General features: G+C 32.6%; 1 protein-coding gene across 1 annotated transcript in view; it reads left to right on the top strand.

The window, feature by feature from the left end:
• LOC129221088 (zinc finger protein 26-like) overlaps positions 1-19,079 on the top strand; it is a gene marked incomplete at its 3' end in the record, with an annotated part of 97,957 nt that extends 78,878 nt beyond the window's left edge. The window contains exons 2-3 of the mRNA XM_054855528.1: positions 16,836-17,378; positions 17,652-19,079. Coding sequence (XP_054711503.1) covers positions 16,836-17,378; positions 17,652-19,079 — 1,971 coding nt within the window. The remainder of the gene's footprint in view (positions 1-16,835; positions 17,379-17,651) is intronic.
• Between the last annotated feature and the right edge of the window lie 4,966 nt (positions 19,080-24,045).

The following is a 24,045-nucleotide window of genomic DNA, read 5'->3' as shown; positions in this document are numbered from 1 at the left end:
CTACGAGCAAAGTCGTGCGGAAACCACTAGTGACTTAATAAATGGCATAGTAGGAAGCAGAAAACCTTCAATCTTTGAAAAAACTTGAAAACGAAGAGGAACTCCAAAAAGAAATGTTTGGGAAGCTAAACAGCAACCAAGTGTTATCGAACGAAAGCATTCTATTTACGAACACGAAGCAAAATCCGCATCTTCGTGTTATCTTTTTAAAAGATTCCAAACGCCAGATAGTAAAATGTGTTCAACTCAAACTGTATTTAAATGTCTTTAATTAGTTTCCACATCGAAGCAAGAAACAAATAAGTAAATGAAAATCTGCTTTGGCTGGAAATGTCTTCGGTACCTGCTCATCAGAAAGCTTTGAAACGCTGCTTTGGTGAAATTGTCGCCAAAAGAGCGATAAAAAATTCTGTCTTGGTGGCGAATTTGGAAAGGCAAGAAATGAACGCGCGTCAGAATAGATCGTGATGCGGCTTGAATTCAGATTGAATTAACTCAGGAAAGGAAATCGTTTGTGTTTGATAGGAATAAAATAGTGTTGTTGAAATCCCCACAAACACAAGAAAAAACGAGCTGATTTGTGCATCACATGACTTCTTTTACTCCAATTTAATGTCATTTCCCTATTAATGCCAGTTTTAATGTGATTCAATTGTTTACTTTCTAAATATCACCAACAGTGGCCAAATTGAAACCAAATTTGAAATTAAAAAAAAAAAAAAAAACGCCAAATTTGTCCCCAAGTTGGCGACAAAACTTGGTGATCAAAAGACTGGCGATATATCGCCAAGTGTCCGACAAATCATAACACCACTTGAGTTTACATCGAATTTAACAATGATTTCCCCCAAAAATGGGCAAAAGACCCCTTAGGAACATCCGAATGCAACCAAAAAGGAAGGTGCACAACTATTCCCCACTAGGAGTCTACGTACCAAATTTCAACTTTCTAGGACATTCCGTTCTTGAGTTTATGCGACATACATACGCACAAACATACATACAGACGTCACGAGAAAACTCGTTGTAAATTAACTCGGGGATCGTCAAAATGGATATTTCGGGTGTCTGTACGTTCCTAGGCACATATTCACCGTGTGACCCGGGCTGAAAAAAAAACTCAACATTCATTCGGGGGTGAGAAAGATGGAAATTAAGGCCGATTTTTTGGTGAAAATTTTTTCGCGAATACAATACTTCCTTTTTTGTAAAAACGAAGTAACAATTTGCAGCAGAAACGCAATCAGTCCCGGATTTATAAATTTTGGGCCTTCCTGCAACAAAATCTGTAGGCTAGCAATAGCATTGTAAATTTGTTACATTAAAAAGTCGTCTGAGTGCTAGTTATTTTCAACTTCTTCAATTTGTTGGGCCCCTCTGGGCCTTGCCCCCCCCCCCCCCTTCCCCGCGCAATTTGGGGTCTGCGGGTGCGCAGATCCGGGCCTGAATGCAGTGCAAAATGATGGGGACTATTAAACTGAGTGTCAATATCTAGGGAAAAGAAAAACCAGAGGCTTTGCCGTGGGTGGCATTTTCAAACATACTCCCGCTTGAAACTCGACTGAAAAACTTGAAAGAAGATGGGTAAGGGCGGCAGTTTTAAGATTTTTCCTGGCTCTAAAAAATCAAAATTCCGACATTGATTAAACTTTGAATGAAAGTGGTAATGAAAAATCAACACGGAATTATTTTACTGAAAGATGATGTAAAATGTTCTTTGGGAAAGGGAATTTTATGAAATTAAAAGCAAATTCTGCTTAGAAAACGGAATGCTTGAAAGTCTGAAAGAAAATAAAATTGAGACTGTAATAGGTATAATTTGCAAACAGCATACTTAAAGGAGGGTTTGAAAGTGTATTTTAAAAGTATACAACTAAACTAAGCCAAACAATTTTCCGATAAAAAGGGTACGTTGTTTCGGAATAAGTGAATGCACGAATTGCAAAAGTTAGTCTGCGAAATGCGAAGACATATGACTGTCCATTAATATCAAAGGTTTTTTCAACTAATTTGACCTACGTGAAATACACCGCCAGCTCAGTCAATTCCAGCCGAGGACTGCAGTTTCGTGCTTATTAGCACTCATCAGCCCGGCATAGGACTAACTGAGCTGGAGGTGGAAAACCTCTTAAGGAAGCCAAGAGTGCCAAACAAACTGGTAGCTAACATAGAATTAGCACTGACCAGACGAGTGACCGAAACAATGGTTCGGTTTAACTCGAATATTTCGCATATTTCTGCCTTAGCCCTGGCTATAGGGCAGTAACTTACTGAATATACCTGCCTTGCCTGCAATATTCGAGTTAAACCGAACCATTGTTTCGGTCACTCGTCTGGTCAGTGCTAATTCTATGTTAGCTACCAGTTTGCTTGGCACTCTTGGCTTCCTTAAGAGGTTTTCCACCTCCAGCTCAGTTAGTCCTATGCCGGGGCTGATGAGTGCTAATAAGCACGAAACTGCAGTCCTCGGCTGGAATTGACTGAGCTGGCGGTGTATTTCACATATTTCTGCCTTAGCCCTGGCTATAGGGCGGTAACTTACTGAATAATTTGACCTGTCTTACTAAATGTCATACTCCACTTTCCCCTCCTCTTTTTCATAGGTGTATTGTTATAAAAAAAAGCGTGAAATCACACTTGTTACTTCCTACCTTCCTCCCCCTTCTCGTAGAGTCTCACAATTGCATGAACCCCTCCCCCCTCAAAGGTAATTTATAGACAGCCGCATAGATTTGGAATTGTCAAAAAAAAATCTTGAATTTTGACATTTTGAATTCAAATTATGTTTTTCGCAATCACGAGTGTGTATGTGTATGTAGGCGTGTGTGTTTGCATGTGGAGGGAATGTGTGTTTGTGTGTAGGGGGTATGCGTATGTGTGTAGGCATGGGTGTTTGTGTCTGTTTAATATTAAAAAAAAAAATTACTTAAATCGGTGCTCTTTCATCGTTTAACGCTTCTGCCGATGACATCACAAATGATGAAATGCCTTTCAGTGTTGCCATTCACGGTCCAAAATATTTAATTCGCATCTTCACTTACGTGTATTGGCAACGATAGGGCTGATAGCAAGCGCAGAGCGCCATTTGTAATTCGCTTCTTGATTATCATAACGTGGAAATGCGGTAGAAAGATGAGCCAAAGAGCATCACTTGTGACGTCATCAAGATCACGCCTTGTTTGAAAAATCGGACATTTAAAAAAAAATAATTAAGAAATAACTGTTGGGAAAATGAAAGTATTTTCTGGGTCCATGTTATTTATTTATTTTTTTTTTTTTTTGCTTATTCTATCGCTTTCATTGACAAAAAGTACTACTTTTGACTGAAGGAAACAACCCAATTGTGGCCCCTAAATAAAGTGCTCTTTTGTGTAAGAACTTACTTCCCTTCTGCACTAGTCGATTTCTCTACACAAAAATATGGTAAAACACAGTTAACACAACTCTGCAGAAAATGACTTGCGCACTTTCTGAGATAATGGGGTCACTCTTCCGAAATTAAAAAAAAAAAAAAAAAAAATTCTGAAAGAACATGCTTGAAAACATAGGATTACCAAATGAACTCCACTAAAATTGATAAAAATGTAAAATGAAATTAGGTATAAATAATGAAAACACATTAATTTTAAGTCTACATATTGTAATTATAATGTAAGAAAATAAAGACTGATTTGCAGATGCATTTACTATTTTGAAGATTTCAGTTTGTGCTAATTGAAAATATCGGATGTATATCAAAATATCCAATATTTATCAAAATATCAGATATTTTTGAAAATATGACGATATTTTCGAACCCTGACTGTCTGTCTATCATGAGAAAAGCTCACGCCGTTAAGTCTGAGCCTGTCTACTGCCATATAAACGGACTTCGTTCATTTTTTGCGAGGGTTTTTTGGCGCCATTTCTCCACTTATTCCGTCGCTTTTGTGCAGTGGTGCGGGTTTTTCCAACATCAAGCTTCCCTTGGGAAAATGACACGCCTCCTTGTTATAGCAACAGACAGGCCGAGACATTTCGACGGGGGCTTTTCTCGGGACGGTCGGGCAGTATTATTAAATATTTCAGTGTTTTGTTCAGACTCCGAAGAGTTCCTATTTTTCCTACTTTTTCCTATTTTTTAGAGCACTCTCCTTATTTTCCTACTTTTTCCTTTTTTTTCCTCCTTTTTCTTTCTTTAGTATAGCACTTCTAATTGTGCATTGATTATCATTTTTACAATGCCGCACCGATAATTTTCTGCATGTTTCAAATTTGAAAAACAAAAGAAACAAGTGGATCCTGAACTTTTCATTGACTGACTACAGTAATTTCTTTAAGGAGCGCTGCGGCGTCTGCGTGTTTAAAAGTTAAATTTTCGTAAGTGACTTTTTTACCGTTGCTCCGCTTATGATCGACTTTTCTTTTTATCGCTCCGATTTCAGTCCTACTGTTTTAACGAAACAATAAAAAAGTGGATACCGGCACATTCTGATGCAATTATATATTACTTACCCGTCAATTAGAAGCTTTAATTAAAGTAAACGGCCGAGTGTTAAAAAAGTGCGGGAAAAGCCGAATTTCCCTTTCACCAATTTTTCTTATAGATGATTATAAGGGAAATGGAGCTCTATTTAAACAGAAAGGCAATGTAAAACCTTAAAAGGAACAAAAGGAAGCAAAAATTGAAAAACCTGTACACAGTACATATTTTCTTGATGTTAGTACAAAATAAAAGCGACATATAACAGAAATTCGCAAAAACGGAACATTTCAAAAATAATCACAGAAACTAACTTTTTTCATACATAAATATGATTATTGTTCATTCTAAATAGGAAACATGATTATAAAATTTATAAAATTTCCGCTTCTTTCCTTGCAAAGAGTGCATTTGGAAATAAAAAAACTCTGCAAAACCTAAATGGGCAATTCCTGATTTTTGGAGAAAAATCGGGAATCAATTTAAATACAAGATACCGTTTTTATTTCTTCACATTTTTAAAAGTTGGGGGGGGGGAATAGAGCCACAAGCAAATATGTACTGTATTTCTTTTTCTTTTTAATAGATATTTTTTAATCTGATATATCATCAATATCGAGGAGTTGCTCCCCCTCCCCCCATCACTCTCAATTACGTGAACAATTTCCGGATGAATATTTTTATTGTATGGTGAGGATTGAATTGTTTATCATGCATGATTTTCCCTTTTTTTTCCGTGACAAAACTTTTGGAAGAAGGAGGTAAAAAATCATCAAACCAATAAAACAATATTCGTTTTTATTGCTTGATTAAAATTAAAACTGTCCCGTCATTTTGATTTTCCCCCCGGGGATGGCTAGCGAAGTATGTATACTGAATGCAAATTTTGTCTGAAAACAATAAAAACCACACAAACTTGTATAGTTAAGCATTAATTTTCTAAAGCCAGGGAGGGGAGAAATTTTTCTCACTGACCCCCCTAAATGACGTTCCTGAAAGAAAATATTTCTTGTATGCTAAAAATATATAACATAATACAAACCCTTTAGTTTACTTATTTCGTTATTTATTTAGTTTAATTATTTTATTATGAATTTTATGTCCCATATTTAAGAACAAATTTATTTTAGTTCTGCACTTATAGTCTATTTCCTTTTCTTTTTCAAACTCAAACATCTGCCCCTGCTTATGCAAGAATGCATGTCAACTGCTGATTATTTTCAACTAAAACTAATTTAATATTTGGTCTGCTTTTTGTATCATAGTTTATGACAACAGGAACTGAAAGTGTTAGTAGTTTCAAATGATAAATGGATGTTCTCGAAGGAATGTTTTCGTTTTTGACAAAACAAATCTTTAACAAAAATGGTTTTATTGCACCAAAATATGAGTTTTATTATTATTGTTATTATTTTATTATTATTATTGCGATCGCTATATTGCATTTTATTCTTTCACACTTAAAATTTTTGTTACTGTATTGTTGAAAAGTGTTTCTTTGTTTGGATTTTATTTTCATATTTTTTGTATTTAGTATACCTTTGTTTCCACTAGTTTATTTTTCATATTGAAAATTGTCAGTTTGTTTCTTTCGTTTTGTTATTTGACTCGGTCTTTCATAAAATCCCTTTAATAATTCAAAAGTACTGTTAGTTTATTTTACATTAGAAATAAAGTTTACGCTAAATTTGTTTCCTCTTGACGTCTGTTTAGTCTTATCTCTTCCTATTTTTTTCCTACTTTTTTAACTGATTTTTTTCCGAATTTTCCTACTTTTTTAATTTTTGATTCCTTATTTCCTACTTCCCCCCCCCCCAAACCACTTCGGGGTCTGTTTGTTTATTTTGTGTAAAAAAAAGATTCATTTGTTCAATATTTTATCAATAAGGAGGTAAGTCCATAAAGAACTCAAAAACTCTCAACTTTGAAGTAACTTAAACTTGTGGCTGTATATTACTATACAACACTGCATTACTACATAATGATAAATATTGATTAACTAGAAATGTAGACTGCTTATTTGAATATTTCATCTTTTAAACTTACTTGTCCTTTGAATTTATTCAAAGTTTCTAACGTGAAACTATTTGTGCTTTCCTTTTTTCCTTCACAGATGTTTGTTTGACCTAGAATTAGTTACAATATAAAGCTACAAACTGCTGCTTCATTTGCCGGAGCTACTTCATCTTAATTTCTTGAGGAATGTAAAAGTTCATTTTATTCGTCACAATATATAAAGGTAAGAAATACCATTTCTTTCCATTCATAAATTTTACTATGAAGAGTTGCAGGACGAAGGAAAAAAAATCAAAGGAGGAGATGGCTAATTTTTGCCCTTTCTGAGGTCAAAAAAAGAAAATTTTTGAGATTCAGAAACATATTCATTCCCAAATCCACTCTTGGATAGACCATTGCCCCCCCTCCCCCCAATTAAGAATTACCGAATATATTCCAGCTCAAGAAAGATATTGAATTGAAGGGTGTTAGTTTATAACTAGTGGTTATTGGTACTTAATTTATGACCAAGAATTTCTGCTTCACAAAGCAAGATTTTGGTTTCTCTGTGTGACACATTTCTTCTGATCTTTTGATTAGAGGGAAAAAAGAAGCAATTCACAGAAAACAAATATTTTATGATAAAGCGATTATCGGAAATGCTGCTGATTTTTATTTAAAGACGAAAATAAACTCGTACACCTTCTTTATTCAGAAGGGCAATCTGTAATAAAGACAAAAATAAAGAATATGCTTAGTTAGGTTTTGTTTAAGCGTAATATTTCTTATCCTAAAAAGGTCCTAAAATCTTTTTGAAATTGTGTCCTAATATTTTAATGCATCCAAGCACTATAAGTACCTAAGGGATTTTAAACATGCCACATAATCATACAAATACCGCATTTTCCTGCGTATAATCCGCGGATTATCTGCTAAAAAAGGCAAAGTTGATGAGGTACGGATTATACGCAGCCACAGGTTATCTGTGATTTTTTTTTACCCTTAACATCAACGCATTGAATCTCAATATTTTTACAGTAGGATTCACCGATCGACCTTACACCATCGTGACCTTACGCCGACTGAATGTTGTTTATTTTACGAAGCATACTTGTTCTTCGCTGCCTGCCTGTATGTTGGTTATTTTACGTTGCTCGAATGTTCCTCTTGGCGATTCAGGTCATGTAAAATAAGCAAGATTACAGTGAAATAGGTAGCCATTTGCACAAGATTAGACCGTTTGCTCCTTTGTCTTGACTCTTTGTTTTTCAAGTAATTAGCGAACTATAATCAAGATTTCAAGAAGAAATTATTATATTTTAGATTATAGTTCAGATTAGTTTTGATTATGCCTTCAAAGTAATTACTTTTTCACGTTTTTTGTTTATTTGCTCAAATGGTATGATAATTCAAACTTTATTTTTTTTACATCGTATTATCCGCGGATTATGCAAAGCTTTTTTTTCTTCAGGCCGATTTTAGGACTTGCGAATTATAGGCCGCCGGCGGATAATACGCAGGAAAATACGGTAGGCACTTGCCTTTTCTTCATCTTAAAAATTTACTGACTGGGGTCAGCTTAACCAGGGTTTTCCCGTTTTCTCTACCCCAGAAAAAAAAGGGGGAAAAAACCTTCCAGGACAGAATATCCTTTCGTCCACTGTTTTTGGTTAGTAAAAAGTTTTACGGTTCAAGTTCTCAAAGGACTGGGCTAAAAAAACATAAAATACCGGGAAAACTGTAGCAGGAAAAGGGCAGACTGTTGAGGGATGTAAATTCGTGGTTTCACTGTAACATTTCCACAACAAGTATTGCGAAATGTGATGGATCCAAACATTTTACTTTTAGTTTAAGTTTAATTTCAACTAAGTTGTGTGCGCCGAAGAAGGCCCTGTAGACCAGATAGACCAACCACCCAGTTTTCCATGTAGGATAGCAAAAGTTCACCAGACAATGATCTTATCTTTATCAGAAAGCATAACTGGCAATAATGTTTTATCAACAAGAAGTTTTTCTTGTGATATTATAACCATTGAAAAGTAGAATGGCGGTCAAATTCGACAAAACATGCCTCCTCTAAAATAAGAGCAAGACCCATCGAAAATTATCCCTCCCTCTGAAGTTTCAATGTCACAACCTGCTGCATCCCCCCCAATAGGCACCCTAATATCTGATATGGTTTAACGCAGGCTCAGATGTTATATATCATTAGCCTATCACTTTCAAAAGTCACTTTTGCCTATAGTACTTTGTTGGAATGCAGTACAAATTTGTAAGCTGTCCCCTATCTTACATACCCTCTGTTACACTTTATTTTTCACATTTTAATGAAAATTGAAATAACATCCTAGGGATGAAAAATCAATTATTCCTCAGTACAGAATTTGTTGTAATTTTATTTCTTCAAGAATTGTCATAATTCTTCTGTGTGTTTATTTAAGTTTTCTACTTTTGAACACTTTTTGTACGAAACAAGTTTTATTTTTGTTAATTCTTGTGGAAGTCTGTATTCAATCCTTTTATTTACTTCAAAACTAAATTTAAGACCTACCCCTCTTTGTCTTACACATTTCTGTCTAGAGAATTTTTGTATTTTTTGCCCCTGTTAGGTATAGTCTACATAGTTTTTCCTTCTTGTGCAAAAAGAGAGAAAGTAGCTGTAAATTGTTAGTATTTGCATTAGGGTGAGTTGGGAAAAAAATGTTTAAAACTAATATTGCTGGATTTATTTAGAGATTTTAAACTGTCGTAAGGAAGTTTTCTCTATATCTTAGTAAAATGTATTGATACCTTGATGCTTGTCAACTAGAAAGGTTTTTGTCTCAATTTTTTATGAATGTTGTTATTTATGAACAGAATAAAAATCAGAAATTACAGGATGTTTATCTTTTGCTTTTTGAGTTATTAGCTTTTGTAAAGCAAAAACAGGGTTCAGGGTTTGTGCCCTAAAATGATGCAATCAAGAAAGGACATTGTAACTGTTTGAAGAGTATTCGCAAGGCTTCACTCGATGCGCCTCTTATCAGGCTCAGTCATTTCAATAAAGGTTGTAGAATGAAATCAATCAATCAAACAAAAAACCCGGTCAGACTCCAGTGACATCTGTCGGATTTTATGACAACTTATAACTACAGTAGACCCTCGTTTTACGCGGGGGTTACGTTCTACGATAATGCCCTGTAAATCCGAACCGCGTAAATTGAGACTTCATATTCGTATTAAAATAGGAGTTAGGTTCCGTGGATAAAAAAAAAAAAAACTTCATTCTAGTGATAACTAATTGTACAATAAGTTTAATGTGTACTTATATCGATTTCTATACACAACATGCCTAAACACAAATTAATTTAGTGTTTATGAAAAGGAGCTGGCTATGATAGTCTTGGCAGTCAAGATTTTTTTCTCTGTAATTCTTCGCAGAGCATTAACGCATCCATGATCATTTCCATGATAGAATGTTCCTCCACTAACAAATCAGAAAGATTATTTCTATTGTCAAGAAATAGCTCAAAATTTTCAATGTTAACGTTTTTGATGCTTTTGTCCTCCTTTGTCACTACTAAAAGCTCTTCTTCCAGTGAGTTCTGAACTGTGTGAGTTTAATAACTTTACTTTTGGAAAGAGCTCTGGAACCAATCGCATAAAATGTCTCCAGGGCCCCAAGTTCGGTAATTAGCACGCCAAAATGCAGTTGATTACACGTAATCTGAAATCTTCAGGAATTTGAATTTTGAAAGATGGGAAAATTTTATCTGCTTGCATTGCCGCATCCACGTAAAACCGACACTCATCCGCGTAAAATAAAACAAAGGTGTCAAATCTTGAACCGCATATAATCGGAAAAGCTTAAAATAAAGCCGTGTAAAACAAGGGTATATAAACCTCAGATAAGTTTTTTTTTTAAGAGAACTAGAGGACCCAGCAGACAATGTTCTGTTCAAACTTTGTTAATTGAAAAGCTGAAAATTTTCAGTTAAATATCAAGTGTTTCAACAGTTTTGTTGAAAAAAATAAGTAAAAAGAAAATGTTTTAACCTGCTTGATGTCAGAATGCGTACATTTATTACAACTTGATTTATCTAATGCCCACTGAGCAGTTGTTTTATTAAATATTTTTTCTCCGTACTTGATGGTTTGTTCCTTCAGCCATACTCAAAGGATAAAAAGCTTCCTCAGATGTAAGTGTAAAAACTAACTACTGATCTAGAACAAACGGGTAATCACGCTGCAGCTACCCCCATATGAAAAGAATAAAACAAATGACAGGATATCAATTGAAGAAATGATAAAGGTAAAAACAGTTCAGTGAAGAAGCGAAAATCACTCATCCCCCTCCCTATGTAAAATAAACACATTCTTCTCAACTAAAATGACTAAACACTCTTTAAAAACGGAAAACAATTCTTAGCAATTTGAAATATTTTGCCAAACAAACCAAAAATACAATAAATTACATTAACAGTAGCTTTAAAATGTAAACAAATGATCACGCGACTCTATTGTTTGTATCCATAGTCGCCAAGCCACCACGTTACTGTAATCCAGCCGATCAGTGAGCGAAGCTAATATAACTCCGATCTTTTGAACGACATAGCGGTCCGATCTTTTGAACGACAACTTTTAAAGCTTCATATATTGGCTAATTTGTTCTTTCCACCAAATATAAACATCTTCCACTGCACTGATCTTTTGTGTACAGAACTACCCTGTTGTAATTTATCTGGATGAAAATAAAATTTGTTTTGTTTTTAAATTTCATCATCTTTTCCTTTAATAATGTGCTGATTAGTTAGATAATCCTTAAAGTCTTCTTGACACTGGTGCCAAAACTCAGATGGATTTGAGCCGAGAAACAAATGTTGCTAGGTGTGGTACTTTCTGATCATTTGGTTAGGAAAACCTAAAGCACCGATCCGGTCACATGGTTCAACTACGACCACAGAACACACGTTTTGTGTGAACCTTCCAGTACTTTAGTTTAAAATATATCATGGGACAAAAAATCGTTGCTTTCAAGAAACGGATATTTTTGTTAGTTGATAAATATATTTATGGAAACATTCAAAAAGCTTTTAGTATTTTTTTTCTTACTTTAAAGTTTAATACAAAATTAGTTATTTTTTAAGACGTTTTCTGGAAATGGTGAATAGTTCAATTTGATATCTTTATTTTTTTTTCACTATAAGAAGTAATAAAATGTGTAGAGATACAATTATTTATTATGTAGAAAATAATGTAGAAAATTTTCCAAATAAAAATTTTGCCATGAAACTGATCGCTAGTATCGATCATTATGCATTACAATTTATATCATTAAAGAGTATGTTGCATGTTAAAGAACAAGATATTTAAATCATTTAAAAGTACATTGAAACAATAATGAATTCACCACAAAAAACATGCCAATAAGAATTTCAAGAAAGGAAAATATTACAGTTTTTCATTTAAAAATTTTTATAAACCTACATTCCAGCTTTTAAAATAATAATAATAAAAATTACTTCTATTTTTTTTTAGAACAAAGCTTTTGCTTGTTGAAATAATAAATAAATAAAAATAATAATAGCAGTTAAGAAAATTAAAACATCTGTGTTAAAAAGGTAAACGGTATTCAAATGTTTACACATTGTGAGAAAATTTAAAGGGGTGCAATTTTGGCATATAAATAAATTATACCGTAAAGAAACGTGAAAAGTTCCCCAAACTTTTAAATTATTTGTTAAAGTTCAAATTTAAGAAAAAAAGCCATTAAGTAGCATAAAAAGTGACATTAAAATGAAAAAAAAAAAATTTGAAAATTAAATTTAGTATTTCGTAATCCACCAAATCAAAACTAAAATGTATTAGGAAGCAACCACGTTACTGTAATCCAGCCAAAAATCAATTAAAGTGTAAAATAATTCTCCAAATAAATGTATCGATTAATTAAAAAACAATAAAAGTTCCATCAAGGTATCAGAAGAACAAACATTGGCGGCAGCAATTTTAGGAATAGAAAAAGTTTTCGCCAATTTTACATGTTCTGCGAGGAGAGAATTCCCCCAGGATTTTAACGTAAATATTAAATGGCGAGAAATGCTGTCAAATTTTGTGACACCAAATGATTACATTTATGTGAGTGACGATGCGTTTCAAATCTTGGCGATTATATTTCATTTTATTTGTTGCTCCATAAATGGGTTTTTTGGTTTCAATAAAATGAAGCTTTTATTGTTGTCAAATCTAGTTTGTTCAGCGGATATTTTTATATTTTAATGAAACCTTTAAATCGCTTTGTGGGAGTATTATTGAAACTTTTAATAAATATATAGGTAATAAAACTATATGTAATAAAACATTAAATGCTTTCGATGATCTAATTTATTTATTTGTTGAAACAGTTTGTTATTTTGTCTTTTTCGTGGATTTTTAATCAAAACAAAGTAAAATAATTCGCCAAATTCAAAACGAGCTATTAAAATAATATGAGAAATCTGGTTAAAATATTTCATAAATCAATTTCAATTCTCTATTATTATGTGACATAATCAGCTGAATAAATTAACTTTGTCATTAATAAAAATTGCAAGTGCGCAAATTTTGTAAAATTAGAAAAAGAAGTAAACAATACGATGATGTAAGATTTATTTTTCAATTTTCGGCGACGATGATGTACGTGCAACTTTTCTGTTTTCGCCAAGGTAAAGAGAAAGCTCACCAAGCCAGGCGATGTACCTATAATGAAATAATATCAAAAGAGAAAATATGTATTGCAGTCGTACCGATATTGTGAGAATAAAACAATTATTGTCGAAATCTTGACGATTGTACCATTAAATACCTCCTTTAAATGTGCTGTAAAATACTGTATACTTTTTAAACAGCTAGGTTTCCTTACTTAGACATTTTTTTTTAATTTAGAGGAAGAGTAATGTTTGAACACTTCTCAATATCAACTCAGAATAAATGTCTCAAAAAAAATTATTCTAGGCCCGACTTACTAAAAGTGAGGCCCAAAATGCATTGGAGTCCCCTGTGCTTCAGGGATGCATTTTGCCAGAAGTGAACGCCTATGAGAAATAGTTGAATCCAGAGTTGGAACCAACTTTACCTGAAAAAGGAATTTATTTTCCCTGAAAAATAGACCTGGTACGCCGTTTCAGCATCAATTCACCCTGTACTACACATCGGTTAACCATATCAATCAAATTTTACATTAAAGATTGAAAAGGCATCACTTTTTACAGCAGAAATAATGCATTAACTAATATAAACAAATGATTTTCCCCGGTTATACTACAGCGTTCTCTTACGGGCAAGTCGGCGCCTTTGATCTTTTGAGTAATGACTGAGCCTGATAAGACACATATCAAGTGAAGCCTTGGTATTAGATGTTTTTAATTCGTCAAAAAATAACGTTCTGGATGAAATTTTAAAGAACTTTTAAAGAAAAATGTCCTGGAGTTTATTCTCTGGTTATTAATGGCAGTTGAATCCTTTTTAGCTGCGATATTGCAGAAGCTGTTAATATGCTAGGTTCAGATCTTAAATTTTCCCACAGGTACGACTTCTAAATTGTCCTTCTGAACAAAAGTAGTTTTCAAACATTCCCCCCCCCTTTTCTTTCTTATTCCTTTCTTTTTTTTTCTTTTTTCTGAAAACACTAATGTATATATATATATATATATATATATATATATATATATATATATATATATATATATATATATATATATATATATATATAAAAACAAATTCAACATTCTGTTCGTAGTAACAGTTGATTGAATTCAGAATGCTCTTTAGTAGTTGAGTGGAAATATAAAAGTAAATTCCTAGCAAAATGATCTAACACAGTGGTTTTACTTATATAACACTAAAAAATTGAATTTTGATTGAATTTGAATTGTGAATTTTAATCGAAACACGTTATCCAACATGAAAGCAGGGTTGGGTTTTGGACTGTCCAGAACTGGTTTAGGACAGGACAGGACAGGTGGTTTTTAGCGTCCAAAACTATGCTAAAGCGGTGTAATATAATCAATCAATTGCCACTTACTGCAATATTTGTAATGCATTAATACATATTAATTGGTTTTATTTAATGAGTATTTGAAAATATTTTTCTCTTAAATGTTCATTTAAAAACTCTTTTACTTAAAAAAATTAAAATTAATTAGATAAAAATTTCCTTATGTAACAATTGGTAGAGTTATGAAAGGAAATTCACAACACTACCTAGACAACTAATTTCGTTCCATTTATAACTCGAAGGAATGTCATTAAATGAACAATATTTAGGGGCAAAAAAAAAGCTCATTTTTTAAAAATGTTTTTTGCAAATTAGTTTTCTATGATGTTTTTTTAAAAAAATATTTTTTAAATCATAGATTGAAGAACAAGGAATTGGTGATTAAACACTTATGTTTATAAAACTTGTGCTATTCTTTTTTAGTTCATATTTTTAATATAATACATTCTGTAATTACTAAATATTGTAATTATTGTATATAAGTCATTATTGCACTACATTTTGAACACTTTTCACACATCATAACTGTCAAAAAATTTAGTTGATGAAAAAATAAAAAAAAACTCCTGCATACAAATTTAAATTTTTCGTGAAGAATTGAATTTCTACGTAACTATATAAAAATCCGCTGCATAAATAAGTTACATATATATTTATACTTGAATGTTCACATTGAATAAATATATTAAATAGTCAAAAAAAAATAATTTTGACACATTTTCTTCTGTTTTTGATATTTTCTCACAAAATATAGTTTCTCAAACAGTACCTAGTTTTGGACACGTGGGTTTTGATCAGGATGGTAAAAACCTTGCCAACCCTGCTTTCGCTTGCACACATGCATAAACATAATTAAATTTGGTTACTAATATTAAAAAAAGTAAATACTTATGCATACAAATTGAAATTTTAATCAAGAATTCAACTTCTACGTAATTATATTGAAATCAGCTGCATAAATAAGTTAAATGTTCTCATTGAATAAATGTTCAATATAAAACTTTATTTTCATACATTTTATTCTGTTTTTGATGTTTTCTCACCGAATACAGTTTTTCTAAAAATATAGTTTTAGACACAACGGTTTTATACAGGACGGTAAAAACCAGGGTTTTTACCCTAGTGTCCAAAACCTTGCCAACCTTGCATGAAAACTTATCGGTTTATTTTTAAATTGACAACAGACTTATTAAGACTAAGCCAGTACTGTAATTTACCTCTCACAATTCTTATTGGTATAAAAAGAATTAATAACAGTTTTCAAGATTTTTATTGTGGTTCATCTAGATCTTGTAGTCATTAAAAAAAAAGGTGATTGCATTCTTGTACATTTTTTTTTAAAGAAAACCAAATTCTTGTTGATTATTGGGTTTTGTAGAACGTTTAAATAGAGATTGAGATTGAAATGATTCTTTGAAAAATCAAAAAATGCCCAAGTTTTTTATCCCTCCCCTCTTACCCCATGAGGGATGGGCTTTTTCAAAAAAAAAAACCTTGTGTTTTTTTAAACTTTGGCAAAAAGTCTTTCACACTAACATTACAGATACTTAATAGCAAGATAGCCCTTCTGTGATTTCGTTTGAAGTCAAAAAAAAAAACTATACAATCATTGAAAAACGAATTTGTATGATATTAATAACTACAGAAGTAACAGGAAAAATAAAAAACACAAACACTCACACATACAATTTATATTTTAGTGTGACAAAATGCTAAATTGTGAAATAAACTTAAAAGCAAAAGCTATGACAAACTGATAGAAAAACAATATTTCCGGTTGATTCACCTTGGGGTTTTAAGGAATTACCAGAACAAAAAATGGTATGAAACTCATTTACATTGCATTTGTAATGTCTTTACAATAAAAAATAAAATACCTTAGGGGTTGCACCCCCCCCCTCCAACTCAACACTTACTATGTAAACAGGACAGTTGACTGTTGAGTAGAAAAACCTTTTCAGTGGCGGGAACAATAAGCAGGAATATCTTTTCATACAGATTCATTCAGTAACCCCCCCCCCCATCATAGTTAACACCCTCTTCGTTAGTACTCTAAATTATAAACAGGTCCTAGGGCATGAAAGCGGGCAATTCTACAAGAATCACAACTTCTTACAAGAATATGTTTTTTCTCATGGCATTGTGAAGTATAAAAGTTTGATTTGAAAACTGAAAGCATTTTGCTTTTTTCCCTGTTAATGTAAAATGGCTTTCTATTTTTAGGTCGGAGTTCAACCAGGAGATGATGTATGTGACCACAGTTCAATCATTAGCTCAAATTTGAAGCTTAAAATGGGAATGAAGGTAGCGGACAAGTCATATTCCTGTGAATATTGTAATAAGACATTTAGTTACGTTTCATCCTAGAAATTACATTTGAGGGCACATACAAAAGGAAAACCATATTCTTGTGAAGTTTGTAAAAAGGCATTTTCTCAAAGTGGACATTTCAAAATCCATTTGAGGACACATACAAAAGAAAAACCATATTCTTGTGAAATTTGTAAAAAGTCTTTTTCTGTTAGTGGAAATTTGAAAATTCATTTGAGGACACATGCAAAAGTAAAGCCATATTCTTGTGAAATTTGTAAAAAGTCTTTTTCTGTGAGTGGAAATTTGAAAGTTCATTTCAGGACACACACGAAAGAAAAACCATATTCTTGTGAAATTTGTAAAATGTCATTTTCTGAGATTGGGAGTTTCAAAGTTCATATGAGGAGACATACGAAAGAAAAACCATATTCTTGTGAAATTTGTAAAAAGGCATTTTCTCGGAGCGGAGATTTAAAAGTCCATTGGAGGACACATACAAAAGAAAAACCGTATTCTTGTGAAATTTGTAAAAAGTCATATTCTGATAGTGGAAATTTCAAAATCCATTTGAGGACACATACAAAAGAAAAACCATATTCTTGTGAAATTTGTAAAATGTCATTTTCTGAGATTGGGAATTTGAAAATTCATATGAGGACACATACGAAAGAAAAACCATATTCTTGTGAAATTTGTAAAAAGGCATTTTCTCAGCGTGGACATCTCAAAATCCATTTGAGGACACATACAAAAGAAAAACCATATTCTTGTGAAATTTGTAAAAAGTCATTCTCTGTCAGTGGAAGTTTGAAAGATCATTTGAGGACACATACAAAAGAAAAACCATATTCTTGTGAAATTTGTAAAAAGGCATTTTCTCATCGTGGACATCTCAAAATCCATTTGAGGACACATACAAAAGAAAAACCATATTCTTGTGAAATTTGTAAAAAGTCTTTTTCTGTTAGTGGAAATTTGAAAATTCATTTGAGGACACATGCAAAAGAAAAGCCATATTCTTGTGAAATTTGTAAAAAGGCATTTTCTCGGAGCGGAGATTTAAAAGTCCATTGGAGGACACATACAAAAGAAAAACCGTATTCTTGTGAAATTTGTAAAAAGTCTTTTTCTGAGAGTGGAAATTTGAAAGTTCATTTGAGAACACATACAAAAGAGAAACCATATTCTTGTGAAATTTGTAAAAAGGCATTTTCTCGGAGCGGAGATTTAAAAGTCCATTGGAGGACACATACAAAAGAAAAACCGTATTCTTGTGAAATTTGTAAAAAGTCTTTTTCTGAGAGTGGAAATTTGAAAGTTCATTTGAGAACACATACAAAAGAGAAACCATATTCTTGTGAAATTTGTAAAAAGGCATTTTCTCGGAGCGGAGATTTAAAAGTCCATTGGAGGACACATACAAAAGAAAAACCGTATTATTGTGAAATTTGTAAAAAGTCTTTTTCTGAGAGTGGAAATTTGAAAGTTCATTTGAGAACACATACAAAAAAGAAACCATATTCTTGTGAAATTTGTAAAAAGTCATTTTCTGATAGTGGAAATTTCAAAATCCATTTGAGGACACATACAAAAGAAAAACCATATTCTTGTGAAATTTGTAAAATGTCATTTTCTGAGATTGGGAATTTGAAAATTCATATGAGGACACATACGAAAGAAAAACCATATTCTTGTGAAATTTGTAAAAAGGCATTTTCTCAGCGTGGACATCTCAAAATCCATTTGAGGACACATACAAAAGAAAAACCATATTCTTGTGAAATTTGTAAAAAGTCATTCTCTGTCAGTGGAAGTTTGAAAGATCATTTGCGGACACATACAAAAGAAAAACCATATTCTTGTGAAATTTGTAAAAAGGCATTTTCTCATCGTGGACATCTCAAAATCCATTTGAGGACACATACAAAAGAAAAACCATATTCTTGTGAAATTTGTAAAAAGTCTTTTTCTGTTAGTGGAAATTTGAAAATTCATTTGAGGACACATGCAAAAGAAAAGCCATATTCTTGTGAAATTTGTAAAAAGGCATTTTCTCGGAGCGGAGATTTAAAAGTCCATTGGAGGACACATACAAAAGAAAAACCGTATTCTTGTGAAATTTGTAAAAAGTCTTTTTCTGAGAGTGGAAATTTGAAAGTTCATTTGAGAACACATACAAAAGAGAAACCATATTCTTGTGAAATTTGTAAAAAGGCATTTTCTCGGAGCGGAGATTTAAAAGTCCATTGGAGGACACATACAAAAGAAAAACCGTATTATTGTGAAATTTGTAAAAAGTCTTTTTCTGAGAGTGGAAATTTGAAAGTTCATTTGAGAACACATACAAAAAAGAAACCATATTCTTGTGAAATTTGTAAAAAGTCATTTTCTGATAGTGGAAATTTCAAAATCCATTTGAGGACACATACAAAAGAAAAACCATATTCTTGTGAAATTTGTAAAAAGTCTTTTTCTGTTAGTGGAAATTTCAAAATCCATTTGAGGACACATACAAAAGAAAAACCATATTCTTGTGAAATTTGTAAAATGTCATTTTCTGAGAGTGGGAATTTGAAAATTCATATGAGGACACATACGAAAGAAAAACCATATTCTTGTGAAATTTGTAAAAAGGCATTTTCTCAGCGTGGACATCTCAAAATCCATTTGAGAACACATACAAAAGAAAAACCATATTCTTGTGAAATTTGTAAAAAGTCATTTTCTGTCAGTGGAAATTTGAAAGATCATTTGAGGACACATACAAAAGAAAAACCATATTCTTGTGAAATTTGTAAAAAGGCATTTTCTGAGAGTGGGAGTTTGAAAGATCATTTGAGGACACATACAAAAGAAAAACCATATTCTTGTGAAATTTGTAAAAAGGCATTTTCTGAGAGTGGGAGTTTGAAAGATCATTTGAGGACACATACAAAAGAAAAACCATATTCTTGTGAAATTTGTAAAAAGGCATTTTCTGAGAGTGGGAGTTTGAAAGATCATTTGAGGACACATACAAAAGAAAAACCATATTCTTGTGAAATTTGTAAAAAGGCATTTTCTCGGAGCGGAGATTTAAAAGTCCATTGGAGGACACATACAAAAGAAAAACCATATTCTTGTGAAATTTGTAAAAAGTCATTTTCTGTCAGTGGAAGTTTGAAAGATCATTTGAGGACACATACAAAAGAAAAACCATATTCTTGTGAAATTTGTAAAAAGGCATTTTCTCAGCGTGGACATTGCAAAATCCATTTGAGGACACATACAAAAGAAAAACCATATTCTTGTGTTATCTGAGAGTGGAAGTCTAAGGGATCATAATGAAGAAAAAGCATATTCTTATGAAATTTGAAAAAGTCATTTTCTGAGAGAGGAAGTTTGAAAGTTTATTTCAAGCCACATACAGAAGAAGAACCTTATTCTTGAGAAATTTAAAAAGGCATTTCCTCAGAATAGAAATTTAAAGAGGTTTTTGAGGACGCACACAAAAGAAAAAACCGTATTCGTGTGATTTTTGTAAATTTTTACACCACTCGAAGACGCTTACAGCACAAAAAATATATTCTTGTGATCAGAGGCGTAGGAAGACGTATGCAAAGTGGGTAATAGCGCATGACCTTGCAGTTCCAGGTTTCTCGCGTCCCCCCTCGTTCCAGTTTTTTCTCAAATCGAAGTTTGTTTCCAAAAAAAAAAAATTATTCAATCATTCCCGAATTTTTTTTAAATTAATATGAATTTCATCACAAAATTTTAGGCCCAAAATATTTCTCCCTTCTTTCATCTTTCTCTCTTTTTGAAGAAACGCGCTTGCCGACCAACTTACAGGACCCTAATATACTATTGATGAGCTAGCCAGTCTAGATCACAAAGACTGACCACCTCTGTAGTATGCATGGGAGAAGGGGGAACCGAGGGGCGTTCAACCTTTTAGCAGCACAAGTTCTTTTTGGCAGATGAGATAAGGACTGTCGAATTTGGGAAGTGATGGTCGTGTGAAGTAGGAAAATAAACGCCTCAAAAATAGGAATGATCAAACATAATGTTGGTTTGTTCAAGACTCAATGATTCTTACAAAGATATTTTTGGAAAAACAAGTGACTGTGTACACTGCTGTGTGCAGGTAAAGGGCAGTAACTGCAAAATGTTCATTTTTCATTTTTTTGCATTTTTGCCATCTATTGTACGTTATCTTTATTGTACAAGCTCGTTTTTTTGGTTTCCGCTGAAAAAAAAGTGCGAAAAAAACCATCTAATTCCAACATTTTCCTATAGTTAGTATTGAATCCAAATTGCGTTTCTTCAAATGTCTCGAAAACTCATTTCTGCAGATACTGCCGTTTACCTGCACACGGCAGTACACTGCTTAAATGTCGCCTTCCTCTTTTCTGTAAAAACTGGGAATTGCGAAAATTGAATGCACATGGAAGCACTTTAGATGTTGCTGAGAGATGGCATAATAGTATTTCTTTTCTAATCACCGGACTTTACTTGCATGCAAGCAACAGAAAACTATCATTTTTCCTGAGTTAAGAAAAGAAAGAAGAAAGTGCGGAAGGGTATTTTTTCATGAGACAAGGTACTATAAAGATGGAGCGCAAAAGATATAATTTTGTATGTAATATGTATTTTCAAAATAAAATTTTATTTTACTTCCCTCCCCCCAATCCTTCTCTTGCTTTTTTTCTTTTTTTGAGTTTTTGTCATATTTCTTTCCCCTCACAAAATGAGAATTTAAAAGAAAATTTTTTCTCTTTCTTTTGAATGTCATGTCGTAGGAGCAAAATGTTCTTTTAGAAATATATTTAAAAATTTAGTCATTCTATGAGAAAAATCATCTTGATTAGTTTGTGTTTCAAATCTATCACATGTGTTTGTCCGTGATTCACAACCGCGTTCAAAGTGTTGTCGATCAAAATAATTTTTTGCCTGTTAAAAAAACTGCTCCCTTTCCCTGCAGTTAAGGCTGTAAGAGCCCAGCAGATTACTACTTATTCAAGTTTACCGTATATGTTACGGTCAAAGTCCGAAGTTCGACCAGTTCGCGAATTGGCCAGCCATTTTGAGTATTGGCCAAGAGGTTTGGCCAAAGCCCCAAATACTTGCAGTTAATATTGTATTTTCTACTTTGGCTTTCCATTTTGCGAAGTGGCCGGCAATCCTTAGCCAAAGCCCGAAATGATAATGGTAGATCGTACATTGACTGGTGGACCGCACGTTTGTCGCTTCCTGTGTGACAGCGTGCAAGTGAGAGACAGAGACTCCTCCTCTTCTCCATGAATAATTGCAAAACCTTCTCGGTTTAGGTGGGAGATGTGGAGTGGCTAACTTTTATTTTAAAATTTTAAAGATCATCGCAAAAAAATCTTGAACATAATTTATTACATATTTCTGAATAATAAGTTGAAGAAAGCATTGATATAAATTTCAGGTAACAACAATTTAAAATACAAATGATAATGTCTACCAAAACTGACAAAAAACTAAGAACTTGCAAGAAGTGCACAATTACAAAATAAAATTAAGGTTCCATAGCAAGATTACCAATAGAATTCAAAAACATACTATAAACAGATTTGATTATGAAGAACAATTAAATTAATAATTAAATAATCTTTATCGGTACAGGGTTCGTACGGGTCATGGAAATCCTGGAAAGTCACTGAAAAAAAATAAGCAAATTTCAGACCTGGAAAAGTCATGGAAAATTGAAATTTGCAGTCTAAGTCATGGAAATTTATTTTCAGTCATGGAAAAATGTTCTGGGAAAAAAGTAACAGTAGCTAAAAAATAAAAAGCATTAGAAATTTTGTGTGACTTAGTATTGCACCATGAAAGCTATTTAAACTGGAAAATTGAACGATTTAAAAAAACATTGCATCCAAGTTAGTTTCCATCACTCCTAAATCTTTATTTTAAGATTTATCAGAGTTTATCTCAATTTGTTGAAGGTTTTGGACAATCTTTAGTCAGGCGATAGAACACAGAAATCAGGGAATTTTAATGCTCAAAACCAGTAGTGTCAAATATACGGCCCGCAAAACTAATCCATGCGACCCACTGGTACGTTCAGTGTCATTATTCAAACATGTTCTGGAATTTCTGAACCTATCAATTTATATATGCATTTGAAAATGTACAAATAAGTGAACAAGTACATTTAAATCAAAAGATTTTTTTACTATGAAATGTTTTTTTTTAAATAAATATCTGGTTTAGAAACATGAATTTACTAAAGAATGTGGCTTTATATTAAAGAACCAAAAAATTGTCAAGTTGACATTAAAAGACAACTTTTGAAGCAAATTTATTGAAACTTAGTAATGATTCATTCAACCTTTTCCCCAATCATTATCATTCTGCCTGTTTAAAAAAATAGTCGCCATGTTTAAGCATCATTCACTTTAGTTTTAACTTAAACTTATATGATGAAAACAGGTAAGAATTCAGTTTTTTAGGTGTACACTGATATTTTTTCAATCTGGCAGTGGCGTTCACATAAAAGTTTTGCTAATGCTCATTTCCAAAAAAAAAAAAAAAAAATCGCAAGTTTGATATTAAATAGTACTATTCTCTTCGTGTAACAAGATCATGAAAATTTTCATGAAGTCATGAAAAAGTCCTGAAAAAGTCATGGAATTTTTTCATCCAAATAGAGTATGAACCCTGTCGGTAATTCGTCAAAATCAGTTGAATTGTCAAAGTCATAATGCACTCGTCAATTACATTTAAAATCATGACAAAATTAGAATCTTGAAACACAACTGTAAATACCTGCTCAAGATCTCAAGAAATAAGGCCACAAAAATGATTTTCTTTTTGTAGGGGGGGGGGAGCTATTATAATTTTTAAAATTAAGTGATTCAAATTATTACCATTCTTGAAAACAATCTTATTAAAAAAGAAGAAAAAGTTTTCTAGTTTGAAGCAGTAACGGTAGAAGAAAATTTAAGAAGAAAAGCCTGAGTGAATCTGCAATAAAAAAGAAAATGGTTGCTACATAGACTAATAATAAGAGTAGACCGAGCTTTCTCATTCTTGCTGATGTAGAAAATTGGTTCATAGATGTATCATGTGACTAGTGGAAAGGCTTGGCGAAGACTTTGGCAGCATGGTTGCTAGATGGCAGCATTATCTGTAGTTTGACACTCGACATGTATTTTAAGACAATGTGTTTTCATTAAAAAAAACTTCCAGGTGCAGAGATTGAACTGTTTTTCTTTTAGTTATGCATTATTTTGACATTAGTAATAGTTTTTGATCA

Source organism: Uloborus diversus, chromosome 4, assembly GCF_026930045.1.
Source record: "Uloborus diversus isolate 005 chromosome 4, Udiv.v.3.1, whole genome shotgun sequence".
NCBI lineage: Eukaryota > Metazoa > Arthropoda > Arachnida > Araneae > Uloboridae > Uloborus > Uloborus diversus.
This window is presented reverse-complemented; position numbering and strand designations above follow the sequence as displayed.